At 40.0% G+C, this 14,248-nt stretch overlaps 1 protein-coding gene across 1 annotated transcript in view; it reads right to left on the bottom strand.

The window, feature by feature from the left end:
* Nucleotides 1-6,469: 6,469 nt before the first annotated feature.
* Nucleotides 6,470-14,248, bottom strand: part of PDSS2 (decaprenyl diphosphate synthase subunit 2) — a 125,732-nt gene continuing 117,953 nt past the window's right edge. The window contains exon 8 of the mRNA XM_085306912.1: nucleotides 6,470-8,608. Within this exon, the coding sequence (XP_085163038.1) occupies nucleotides 8,450-8,608 (159 nt within the window). The 3' untranslated portion in view covers nucleotides 6,470-8,449. The remainder of the gene's footprint in view (nucleotides 8,609-14,248) is intronic.

Below are 14,248 nucleotides of genomic sequence, written 5' to 3'. Positions count from 1 at the left end.
TGGATTGCCCTCTAGAAGCAAGCCAGGTAGGCTGGCTCCCCAGGGGAGGTGTCCTGCTGGACTCTTCCCACTAACTGTGTGGGGCAAGGCAGGAGTCAGCTACTGGCTCACCAAAGTTGGGCAGGTTGGATTTCATCATAAATTATTTAAGCAGGTATTTGATATAAATAAGCTTCAAAGAGACTGAATAGGTTTGTCAAAAAAAAGCACATGGGTTTTGAAATTCTCACCTTGGATTGCAATTTAAACCAGAGYGATTTTTTTAGGACTTTCTGAGAATCTGAAAGACACCATTAAAAAAAAAAAAGTCTGATTAACTCATTTGATCAGCAGTAAAAAGTATGGTCTGTAAGTCAAAGTTTATAAAAAAMCTGAAATACTTTATGGCAAATAAGGCAACACTGTATCACATGATAACCCCACCACATACCTTAAATACTTTTCATTACAAGTCAGACTGAAAGGACACGTATGGACACATTGCCTAGTAATATTTAGAACCTTTGTTGGCCCAGAGGCAACAATACTGAACAAGTAACACGCTGCGGGCAATATCCATACATTGCTATAACCCTGGCTGAAGAGAAGAGCAGTGGCAGATACCTGAGCTTCATTTATTTTCTGTAACTTCGTATGGCTGCAAGCAGTGTTGGAGGGTTCTGCCAGCAACATGTTACACTGGTTGGGAGACAGTTGTTTAGAGTGCCAGTTAATATAATTGCAGGTTTTTTTCTCAGAAGCAAAATTGTTATATGATATTCTGTTTTTTTTATTTTATTTTATAACAACATCGCATCTTGTTCTTAGGTACAATGATAGCTGCTGTTGGAAACTTTTCAAAATTGCTATTTAGCTAGACTTCACAAAGAGAGGCAAGAAATATCTTAACAGTCTTGCTTGCTGTCTGAGGAATATCAAGAATATCAAAATACAGAATTAATGTAGCACTTTGGATTTGAAAAACAAGTCATTTCATCTCCAAGTATTTGTAGGTTGCAAATCTTGCACTCAAGAGTTTAGCTCATAGAAAAAAAAGTTTTGATGAGATTTGAACATTCATTATATGCATACACACACACACACACACACACACACACACACACATATATATATAAAACTTTTCTAGCCTAAAGTACCACCAGAGCTTACCACTAAGACAGCAGATTTGTAAGAGATGAGCACCAGAGGAAGGAGAACTTGGTATAAGAGCTTAAAATAAAAATCAGGTCAAAGCTTCAGTGGAAGATGGAGTAGAGTAGAACTGTAAAGGAGCTTTGAGAATGGAGTAACCGACCCACTGAGCAATCTCAAATCTCCTTCTCTGCCGCAGCAGTTCACTTATACATCAGTTGCATCCATAACAGTTAAAAACTGACAGATTTGAGCAATTTCAATCTTGGAAACATAAGCTGCTCTTAATCTCTTGGCAATGAAATCTTGAGTTCTCTTTACTATACCTAAGTTCAGCCAAGATCCGTGCCATTGTATGCTACCTCACAGCTTTGCATTAAAAAAAAAAAAAAAAAGTAATGCTCACTTAATGCACAGTCATTGTATTATCTGCACTGTAAGTAACTGTGAATGACCCAACATTTATCCCATAAAGGTCTGCTTTTCAAAACGCTGTGTTACATACAAAACAACTAACTATAGCCTGAGAAGTCCTTTTTTGCAAAGGTGTCCACATCTCCCAGGAAAATGCAAACTCTTCCTCGTGGATGTGAACACTGCCCCATATCCTGCCCACCATAGAAAGAAAAAAACATTTTACCTGTTGCATTGTTTCATACCTCATAAGGGATCTCAGTTCAAATACTTGCAACAATATTWAAATAAATTGATTTTGGTAAGCAATGTAGAAAACTCTTTTTTTCCTAGTAAAAACTTTTTTTAAATGGGAGTAGCAGTATTCAGACTGTAGAAGTCTTTATGGCAGGAATCCTCTTGATTCAGAACCTGAAATGGTCTTTCTAGCTTTTTTGAGTCCAAACTGCTTCTATCACAGACATCATGTTACTAATTTTGTTTTACAAACGTTGCTGTCTTAGAGGTAGCTAATGATAATGCCTTTTCTTTCTTTACTCTTGCTACTGCTACTGGACAGCTCTTCTTACTCTGTGGGTGGACACAAGCCATTCTGTCTGAGTTTGTGCAAAAAAGGAGCTAGATGCTTTAATCTAAACTACAGTAATGAGTTTGAGAGGAGTCACATTTTTGAAAAGTGAATATATTTCATCCAACAGAAAATAAATTGAGCTTTGAAATGGAAAATTTAATTTGGATCAATTTTTCTAAAAATTATAGCCTGTGGAAACAAGGATTTGCAACAGGAACAGAAAAAAATGCTTAATGGTGATGACTACAATAGACTGTGATAGAAAACAATTACTTTTCATAAAAAGTCTATTTAAAGATAGTTCTAATCATGGTAATGTAACCATTTTTAGTAGCAATAGCCTTCAAGAAATACTAGATTTTAAAGCCCTACTTATCTCCCTGCAAAGATAAGATATCTTATCATAGCATATGCATATATACAAGCCATCTACAACTTGTGAAGATACAGCATATGAGCAGAGGAAGGGGTATTCATAGTTTTTGTACATTGATATAAGATGTTAATATGTTAACTTCCACAAGTTGACAAAAACAACAAAAAAATGCCTTATTAAAGGGAAGTCTCACTAAGGAAGACTTTTTTAATGTAATGTTCTCCTGCTAAATCCATTTTTTATGTTGGTGCTGAACATAATGATGCAAGCAACTAAGTGTAATTGTACAAAATTATTGCTAGTGATTTGCATATGAAATACACACCTTTTACTGCCTCTAGTTAGCATTGTTCAACTAGGTTATAAATAGTACAGCTGAAATGCTGCAAACAGAAAACAGTTTATGATGGGCACATGCTATGAATGAAGAAATGTTCAAACACAATGTGCAAATTGGAAAGCTTTCATCAAAACCAGCCAAGAGGGAAAAATGCTTCATTTCCTAATCATGCTCTGCTTCGGAGAAGCCAATCACATACAGCCTCACCCTCATATCTGGAGAGTAAAGCTCTTTAAAACAAGTGTTTATGTTTTTCTAGGGGAAAAAAAGTAATCTAATCTATTGGTAATTGTTTCAGATTTTCCCTAATTACTTCTACATAACATTTCATTTTTATAATTTGACAACATTTAATAACTGCTAAAATGTGAATATTGCGGTTGCAGTTGAGGCAAATCATTTGCTGTAAATGCCAAAGTCACATATATATATATATATATATATAAATATATATAAAATCTTATTTCAAGATACTGCATGTGATGCAAGTAAAAATACTGACTTTTATGTACAACTTTTAAACTGAAAATTCTGACCATTGTTCTAATAATAATGCTTTTTAGCAATATTAAATCCTTGATTATTTAGGGGAAAGAGTGAAGGGAGGAAGGCAAAGCAGGACAGACTGAAGCTATTTTTTAAGTAAGACTTGTTATAATACTATTGCTGCAAAATTGCAGTTGTGCTAAGAAAACATATCAAACTGAGATCGAATTGATAGCCCTCAAGCTAAATTTTCTTTAAAAACAGGTAAATCTGCAAAAAAAGTTTTAATTATTACTGCCTGTCTGTCCCTATTAGCTAAGAGAAACAATTTCGTATGATATAATCCTTCTTTTCTACTGCAACAGACTAACATTTCATCACATGAAGCCAGCTGTACCCCGCTTTATATTGCTGCTTCAGGATTTAGTAAGGCGTCACCTTGCTGTTTTTATTTTGGAGAAAAAGGCCCCCTTTCCTCAAGAGCTGAATGCTGACACAAAGCATTTTGAAGCGAGGGAAGGAATAGAAGTCAGCATCAAGTATTTCAGAGAGTGGATCTTCTACACACGGGGGAGCCCGAGCATTCCTGTGGCTCGCGCAGGCCAGGGCGACTTTGGAAGCACCGGAAGGCAACCGGGGCAGTGTTGCACGTTGTGAGTGCCTGCAAATATGGACAAAGGTGATGGCAGGAAGGTCTGGTCTATTGATTGCCAAGCTGTTTGCCACCCTCTTCTCTGTTTCGCAGCTTGTGGCCAACGTTGTGCTTTGCCTTCTTGGTTACTTAGCTTAGTGATTATTTTTTTTTAAGTTTGGAAAAACAGGTTTGCTCTAAAAGCGAAACATGAATGCTGGTAAATTAATTACTGCATTTTAGGGCCCCATTTCTGTAAGGAAAATAGGGAGTTCAGTGCAGAGGCTGTCAGACCACATGACTTTCAGAACTGGAAATACTCTTCTCTTTGAACTGCTTTGAGGGACTGAAAAGCTCCAGCTCTTTGGTTTTTATTAGACATTGCACAGTTAAAGCACCTTGAAGACTACAAAGAATAAAACAAGGCTGATGCCTCTTATTTTTGTGAGATGGGACTAGTTGATGACAGAGAGCAGTGACAGCTAGTGATCTGACCCAGAAGCCACTCATTTCCTTCAAAATTTGCAACATGACACAGTTGCTCGGCTTCACCTTTTGCGTTGATGAAAATATGAACACTATCCGCTCAGAAGAAAGAAAAAAGTAGAAAGATTTCACTGCAAGGTTTACTCCTGAGGAGTCCTATCTGTCAATTTTAACCCAGTCGGGGGAAAGAAGCACTCGTTCCCCGGCTGCTCCAGAAAATGCTTTTTTATGTTTTCATTAAACTAATGAGAACTTTCAAGTCTTTTAACAACTTCTGTCAAGTTGGATGCAAGTTGAATACGAGCCAGCTGCGCACGCTTAATTGCAAACAAGGCAAGCTGTGTACTGGGCTACATCAGGAGAAGCACCGCTGGCTGCTGCAGCTGAGTTACTGCCCGCTGTACCGCTCCCGCGAGGCTGCTCCTGAAGTGGCCTGTTTTGGGCTCCTAGCCCAAAACAGAAGCTGCAAAAGCGGAGCGGGTCCRCAGAGGGCTGCCCAGGCCATCTGGGCCCAGTGCACGTGGCCACGAGAAGAGACCTGGGGAGCTAGGGCTGTTTTGGCTGCGGCAAGGGAGCTTCACAGTGGACATCAGGCAAAGGCTTTTACGAGGAAGGCAGTGTGGCACTACGACAGGCTGCGTGGGGAGCCTGAGGACACACCATCCTTGGAGGCTTTCAAGACCTGACTTAGGTCTGGCAACAGTCCTAGTGCAAATGGGAGATTTGACTAGGTGACCTTTAGTAGTCCCTTCCAGCCAACATTTCTATCCTTCTATGTACCTTGTGCTATTTTCCAAACATTAAAAATGAAGCTTTGCAGCTTTCCCCAAGTATTATCACAGTTGTGGAGCTGGAAATACAAGTCTAGCAGTTACCTGACTTTCCATAGCATACCTATGGAACAGCCATTCTAACCATTACAGCTGTGCTTTTTGCAGGAGATGAATTTATTTTGGTTTAATGAGAAAATGGGGGCCTTGTGTATTTTCCACACCTATAGAATGGTCCAGCAATATAATACCTAGGATAAAAAAGTTCAGAGAAGCAGCTTATAGATAYCTTTCATCGAGAGGTTTCCTGGTTTGAAGTATGGGACACAGTAAGGAAAAGCAGATACAAAAATTGGCTGTGATTGTCCATGCCAAAGCCCCTCCAAAATGCAAGGTATGGAATGTGCCTATGTCCCTAGCTTTGCTAAAAAACAAACCCAACTCCCTAAAAGGCCTTTAATTGCTGTACATTCTGACAGTTTTTGGCCATTACAAAATTTACAAAATGAAAAAAAGCARAAGACCATGAAGATGGTTATTCCTCTTTTTCTGGAATCCAAACACATGAATGATATACGATAACTTTCTTTTGCCACAAACTAAACTGCTTTATTTAACTGATAACTTAATAATTTATTTGTTTGATTTGGAACAGAGGCTCTGCAACGCTGGCTTTCAGAGCATCAATTTCAGGCGCTTAGACGGGGAGTCCACGTTCCTCAAGAAAGGGGGTGATTCCTCCAAAGGCCAACTCAGAGCACCCGGGGCAGGCTCTTGCTCTCCATCATCATCTATTAAGAACCTACTTCTCTATGACAGCTGAAAAACCCACACCACTTGGATGACTAAAGCTAATGGAGTGAATTCCTTCCTCAGCCACTGCTCAGACCAAAGGCCTTAGAGACGTGGGTGGAGAGAAGGAATCAAAGAGATTAAAAAAAAAAAAACAAAACAAAAACAAAACTAACAAAAAACAATCTTCCACTGCTCAGAATGTGTATATGGTGTGGGGAGCACATTAGCACCCAGCAGTGATTAATTCACCCAGAGTTTAACAGAGAAGTATAATACTTTGTTTATATTTTATATGGAGGAATCAAGATGCCAAATTCTCAGGAATTTCTGGCAAATATCTTAAATACCAAGTTAATTGACAGTATCAGTAAGGGACAATTCCCTTGGGATTTTTTTTCTGATCCAAGTTAAATAATACTATAAAGCAAGATCAAAACTTTCAGCTGACAAAAACAAACAATTACTATCATTTATTTTTGCTGATTTGCCTTTATTAGTAAAAAGTACAAATAGAAAAATTGTACTTTCATGAAAAAATAAACCAGGGTACAGAGTTTTGCAATGTTTGCTATTTCTTTCACATAACTGAGGTGAGGTGGCTCAGAACATCTCCAGCAGATCCAAACKTACTGCAGTCCTAAACCATTATAAAGCGCTTAAGTGTAGATACAAGATAAAGACAACAGTAAGGCTCCTAGTCAACGTAATGCGTGAAAACAAAATCCAAAAAAAGCTGTCTAAAATATGACTTGGGTTGAATTTAGATATTTACATTCAAGCGTGCTATTTACTTTATCAGCCCCCCGCGCATTTTCACCTGGGAAGTCCCCTGAAGTTCTGCTAGCACGGAACTGCTAGCGTGGGCAAACCCACACTTCTCCGTGCTTCTCTGTCTCCAGCCTTCGTACTGCAGCGATAGCACTGACACAGGCAGCGGCGCCAGGCTCTCAGGAAGAGAGGGAATGTGCCAGGGCAGGCATGGAGGACAGCGTGCAAGCAAGCTGCAGGCTGGGGTTGCAGACACTCTCCAAAACAAAGCGAGACCTGAGTGCTGGACCCTGCTCCCATGCACAGATTGTACCTCAAGCGTACTTACTATACATATAATATATCGTATAATATAGACATATTACACAGAATAGTATGTACATTATACAGTGTATTTTTAGAAGACACAGTTTTTATTTATATTTTGCATTTCAGTGGAATGCCACACGCTGGTCTGAGGGGGAAGGAGTTGCAGGGAGAGAAGGAGGCAGGAAAGAATTTAACAGAAATAACTCCACTTAGTGTTTGAGCGAACGCTGTAATGAAATCTGTTTGCTGTGCTAGCTGTCTCCAGATTGGGCTGTAATTACACCACAGAAGGAAGAAAGGTAGCTGAGTCTCAATCTAGATCATTTATGTAAACTCAGCCTTCTTGTCAACGACGGGCTCAGATTGCACGCGTGCAAACCACAAAAATCATCTCCTATGAACAAAACAGAGACGGTGTCAAATTGCAGGCTTCTCATACACCTTACAGGCTCTCTGTAATTGCGGCTTTAAAATCCAACACACTAAGGTTAAAAACTACTCCAGTATTTTGCATTTTACTCAGMATGGTGAAAGACTGTACTCACAGAAGACCATGCCTTGCTCCTTTCAGCCACAGGCTGAYGTTCAGCCTTTCAAATTAACATTTATTTGGCTTAAATGAAAGTAAGTGTCACAAATCTAGGGAGTTATTTCATGTGAGGTTGTGCTGATACAAACTGCTCGATGCGAGGGAAGCACGTTCCCTCCCCCCAGAGGGCTGAAAAATCTCATTCTTTGACCCAGAGCAAAATATATTTTATACACGCAGTATAAAAACCCGGGCAGCCRCTTAACAGAGCCAAATTAATATTTGATTAAAAATTTTAAAGCTCCTACTTACCAGGCTTGACACATTTTCTCAGCAAGTTTCTCAACTACCGAAAGCACAGAGCAGTTTTATATTTGAATGCATGAAAAAAAAACAGCGTGGAGGAGACAAGAGGGCGTGCAGACCGACTCGGGATTTTCCCACCCTCCCCGTTAATTCCCTGAACTGCCCCTTCGGGCTGGAGGAGCGGGGGAACGAGTGCTGCCCGGGAGCCCCGGCGCTGCCYGGCCCCGGCTGGCGCGCGCAGGAAAACCGCAGGCCTCCTCCGCCCTGGCGCCATCCCGGCCCGCGCCCAATCAATACGGCCTGATTTCCTGGCCATTTGCTGAGGGCACAGAAGCGAGTCTCATTAATTATTTCTACCGGTGCGGCCTCAAGTGTGCTGCTGGCGTGACAAGTGAAAGCAGCTCGACCTTTTTTTTTTTTTTTTTTTTTCCGTCTCCTAATTTTGACCGCGGCGCTTGCAGCAGGAACGAGGGGGCTGAAGTTTCCGCGTTCGCGGCGGGCGAGCAAGCGGCGGCTCCGTCGCGCGCCGGCGGCGCGTCAGGAGAACCTGGTCACGGCACGCACGATGTTCGCTAAAGCAGCTCTGGCCTCCGAGGGCGGGAAGCTCTCCAGGGCCGCCAGCGCTCTGTTTCCGTGGTAACGGCACAGGTCGATAGCAGAAGTCACACCTTTGCCAGCCTTGATCGCCTCTCGCAACTGTCGGAAAACACATGCATAATAAAATCAGCTGCRCCAAGACCGGCACACAATTATTTCCCAGGCTACGGGGCTCGCGGTACCTCTTCCTCCAGGTGAAAGCGATCATCAAAGCAATTAGGGAAAGCGCTCAGGATGCTCTCGGATACGCGGCCGCGCTACCCGGGCGCCCGCGACACAGAGCCGCAGCCGCTTTCAGCTGCGTCCCCCACTGCTGCAGCGCCGGAAAGACACTGGCCCTCCCCGGGACCCACTAAGGAGGGGGGAAAACAACAGAAACTCCCCCCACAAAAAGCAAAAGGGTTTTAAATATCTGGGCATTTCCCACCTAGGCCGTTATCTGAGAGCTTTTGTGCAGAACGCAGACCTGGCACACTAACCGCTCGCTCGTTTTCTTGTTTTCTGCAGTCAAAACCTGGGTTTTGTAAACACCCATGAACTTCCCCACTTCTGGAAACAGGCAAACGATGACATGCATTCCATTTATTTTTTTCAATACAGTTCTCTATTTATATACCATCTGATTACATTTGTTACAGTGGACAAAAGCAAATTTTGTCAGTAAAGTGGAACCTGTTAAACTTTATCCTGCTCAGCTCCATCCATGCAAACTCAGTCTTGCAGTTAGGACAGGGAATTTGAGAATGGTTCAATGACACATTGTACGAGAAAGAAAATACTTCCATGGAGTAACAGACATTTCGCAGCAAATTACTGGAAAGACTTAGCACATTAAAAACTTGGGTAAATAAGAGGTTAAATTTCCTATGAAACAATATGAATAAACTAAAATACCAAAGAAAACATGCATTTTTTTCCAACACCTCAATTTAGTCAAAACTCCAAATAGTAATAGTATTTATTATTATTATTATTTGCTGAACAGCATCTTGATACTCTGATGAAACACACTAATGTCTATCTGCCCCAAAATACAGGGGACCCTGTATGGAGCAACTCCAGCCTGCGCCTGGGAACCAAGGCCAGGTCTGTCTAGCGATGACCAGATCCCCAAAAGCCTGAGAGCATTTCACAATCTTTAATGCATCCTACTTGGCTTTCACAGTTGGGGTTTCATGACAGCTTTTAAAATATAGGCTTTTCTGAATGCAAATATCTACAGTGAGTAATAATACAGTGTTTTGTAAGTTGTGTTTTCCTGCAATACACAGCAAAACTTGTCCCAAATCACTTATATCGGTATACCTCCTTAATTATCTAGTTTAAACCATGTCAGAAATATCTGAGCCAAGATAAAATTGTACAAGTCACCCATTTTATACAGATTCTTATGTTTATATAGAATGATTGACATTTCTTATCTGAATACAAGCTGAAGTGGATTCATTATCTGTATTTAAAGACGAAATTAGTTCAAAGTGTATTACAGTACTTGAGCGTTCAAGTCCCAATTCATAAAAATTTTATTCTCCACTTCAGTTAAAATCTTCCTGCAGTGTGCTTTGGAAAAGAATTTATCCTGAGGCATAAATGCATTGCATAGTTAATTCAACACATCTTCTAAAGAAATGGGAATCAGCCACGTAGCACAGCTGTACAGCAAAGGTGGAAGTAGCTGAGATGAGATATGCTAGCAGCGTGAGAAAAGTGTTTTTTCCCCCTCCTTGAGTCAAAGTTTTGTGAAATTGTAGAACCCACTCATCTTGAAGTGAACTCTGTTGATTCACTGAAACTCATTAGAAAAATTTAGCATACCTGGTAATATTTATGTAAGTATCTATTGAAATGCATTTTAAAAAAAAGCCTATTAAAAACAAAGTCTTGAGACTGGTCAAAGATCAGAGATTCTTAGGTTAAGTGTACATGGTTGCATATATGCATATATGTACTAAGGGTACACCAAAATCTGGAAAGGAGGAGAATTCAGAAATTAATGCAAGGACACACTCCATTTACAAGCTTGTGATGTGGCAGCACTCAGATACATACAGTGTCTCAAAGCCAAACAACTGYAAAGCTCATTTCAAACTATACACAGAGAAATCACTATACAAAAATCAGACTAAAAACTACATGTTTCCAAGCAAAGTGCAAGGAACCTCAAAATGAAGAAGACTATAATCTGCTCATAAGGCAAGCACCTTCTTCAACTTTTTAGTTAGAGATCATCTTATGTCACGAACAATTTGCAGTCCTTAAAAATTTACTGGTTCTRTATTCTACCTGCAGACTCAGCTGCCAAGTCAAACGAGTATAGAGGGAGGCAAACCAGTCTGGATTAACCATGTTTCATGCTACTTCTAGCTCAGCCAGGATTGTAAAATGGTGTGGAGGGAGGAGCAAGAATTAGGCTTCTTGCAGCTGCATAATTATTGAAGAGATACAGCACATAAACCCACAGGTAACCAGGCTTCAGTAGCCTTGCTGTATGCAAAACAACTAATCAAAGTCATAGCTATATTGTTAATTGTACTACATGCACACGTTCATACTCAGTTTCTGAGCATCAATGATTTCTTGTAATGAATCTTCACAAACTAAGTATATAAGAAAAAAAATCAATGTATCTAGTTTAGATGTATTTTTTTTTTCAACTGCATTTGTATAGAAGCAGCTAATACATGAGGCTGATAAACAGAAAAGGAAAATGGAGTGCTTCTATTTGTTACTCTGTAAACTTAAATGATGATCCTTCATTAATTTCCTGTATGTAAAATAAAAAATAATCTGGCCTCTTAGTCTCAACTCACAAGGCATCAAGCACTTACATGTGCACCAAAGTTGTCATTAAAACACAACTTTCTTCAAAGTGGCATTCAGTAATTTAAACAGAGCACAAGACAAATTGCAGATTGCTTAGAAACTTTCCTCCAGCTGAACTGCTAGATATTCTGGAATACTGCATTTTGTCTTTTTAGCTGTTGTTCAGATCATTGGTGCTAAAGCTCTACTGCTTCTTCTTAAAGGTGCCAGAAATCTGAAAGATCACAGAAGGGATCTCAATATTTAAATTCAGCTGAAAGGACAATCTTGCAATAGCACAGCCAAGATAAGACTCGGATGGGAACTGATTCCCCCCAACATACCAACATTGCTTTCACTCAGTATCTTCGGTTTTCCCTCAGTATATTCAGACATTGTCCAAGCTTGGCAGTTTTGCCTGGCACACATGAAGCTCAGAACCCCGAATTTTTATGCCTGAAGGCTCTTCCTTGAATCTAAGGAAAAAGCAACAGCAACAACAAAATATTCATGGGCTGGGAAAAAGATGGCTGGACAGTGAGAGCAGAGCACATCAAATCTCACTCCATCCAGCCTGCTCTGCTCTCCTGCAGTGAGTTCAGCCTCATCCGTTTGACCTCATGACYTTCAGGAGACAACCATAAGCACCAAACAGTTGGAGTAGGGGGGTACTTTCCATTCAATCTTCCAAAGTTTGCAAGAACAGAACCAAAAATGAGCCTATGCAAACCAGAGCAGTARGCTCCTATCGATGAAAAAGAGGATCTGAGTTCAAGACCGTGATCTTTGGACTGCTTCAGTCTCTAGTGTTAAAAGCTATTGCATAAAACACCACGTAGTTTTGGGGTGATGACAATTTAACTATACATAGTCCCTAAATTTGGAAACAGAAGCATACTTTTAAAGAAAAGTACATYAAGAAATGTACTTTTCTGTACACCAATTTACTCTCCTAAGCCCACCATAAAATCAAAACAGTATGTTTGTGTGTTCCATCTCACTGCTTATGAGCTAGAGAGACTTTAAAAGTAAGTTACTTCCTAGAGTGAAACATAAATGATTGATACAAAGAGAATGTGTGCTAGGTCATACCTTCTATAAAATAGAAATAAATAAAATCACGTTCTTGCTCCTACTTTGTTGGGGTTTTTTTTTAAGTATATGGGCACATTAACAAGTAAAGGATATTCTACATTAGGAATAATAATCTTGATAGGATCTACGCAGCTTYCAGATTCTGCTGTCTTGTCATTAATAATGAATGTAATGAAATGGAGTGTGGGGGGAAGTCTTAAACTGACTGCTCATTTTGTATATGGTACTAAATAGTCATCCAACAGAGGTTGCCTCTAAACAGATTTGATAAGATTCAGACAGATCTGAATCAATAAGCAACAGGCCGAAAGGTCCATTGTTTTCTTCAGGTGTTTGAKCTATTCCTTTTCCTCTGTAGTCCATTTTTTCTTGAAGCAGGGTGCCCTTGCAGCAAAGATGATCAACCACATACTGGGTTATGTTAGCAAGAGTAGCCAGCACATCAAAGGAAGCAATTATTTCCCCCTGGCTGGGACTTGTGAGACCACATTTGGAGCAGAGTGTCTGGTTTTGGGCTTCCCAGCAMTAGAAAGTCATTGCTGTACTGCAGCAAGCACAGTGGAAGGCCAGCAAGAAGATTAGGGGGTTAGAGCACATGGCTTACAAAGAAAGGCTGAGAATTGCCTTTTTTCAGCCTTAGAAAGAGAAGGCTCAGGGAAGATGTTATTGCCGTCCCAGCTACCTAACAGGAGGATGCAGAGAAGTCAGAACAAGACTCTTCTCAGAGATGCATGCAGGTGGGATGAGAGGCAATGGGAATAGGCAGCATGGGAAATACCCATCAGATACAAAGAAATTCTTTTTCAGGGGGAAGGAGGTCAAGTCCTGGAGCAAGCTGCCCAGAAAGGTTGTGAAATCTCTGTCCTTACAGATAATCAAAATTCAACTGRAAAAGGCCCTGAGCTATCTAATCTAAGCTGGCTCTGCTCTGGGCCAAGATTGGACCAGATGTCTCCAAGAGCTACCTTCCAACTTAAAGCACGGCATGATTCTGTGAATAAAGTTCAAAGTGCTATGCTTTCCTGGCTTTTTACTTTATAAAGGTAAGGAGAAATGTTGTCATYCATAACACAGAGATCAAGTATTTGCCTTTCAGACCAACTATTTTGGATTCCTGCTGGACAGAATGGCTTGTCTGAGGCAAGTGGGAGCTCAAAAAGCAATCTAGGGACCACTAGATTTTGGAGACCGAAAAACAATGAAGATAAAAGAACTACAGGCGTGCAAGTGCAAAGACTCACAATGTTCTCTGCTGATGTACCTCTACCTTTTTTTCCTGTCAAAGGAGAGAAATTTCCTTTTAGATAGCTCTATTTATAAAGACTAATTAATTCTATGGGGGAAAAAAACCTCCCTGAATATGTGGTAAATATGTTGCCTGTACTAGACTTTATGTGCACAGGGAGAATAAGATCATCGAAATTTTAAATTTTGTTTTTGCTATGGTCAAACTTAGGATTACTATTATTTTAAGTGACAATATATCAACAAGTAAGTTCAGAAAAAATGTATTTTTGTTTTAGAAGAATCACCCTGAACAGTTAAATCTCTTGTATATTGAAGTCTTCAGAAATCAKGTATTCTCTCTGATCTTGAAATAAGCTTAAATATTCTAAACTTCTGAAATGTACAACACTCACTGAAATAAAAAGAAACCCAAAAAGACAAAATTTAAATTGATCTGTGGTTGAGCGACTGACTAATGCATTAGGTGTTTACAATGTTCTACTCTAGCTTTTCTAAATTTGTTTTCTCTTTTGTGGGAACATCATGCTCAATAAACACTGATGATCTAAAAGACAGCTGAAATGTTACCTTGAAATGGYACTGACATGTTTCACA

The sequence above is a fragment of the Rhea americana genome, unplaced genomic scaffold, assembly GCF_003343005.1.
Source record: "Rhea americana isolate MKP2758 unplaced genomic scaffold, rheAme1 scaffold_25, whole genome shotgun sequence".
NCBI classification, from domain to species: Eukaryota; Metazoa; Chordata; class Aves; order Rheiformes; family Rheidae; genus Rhea; species Rhea americana.
The sequence above is the reverse complement of the archived record's forward strand: the minus strand, read 5'-3'. Positions and strand labels throughout refer to the sequence as shown.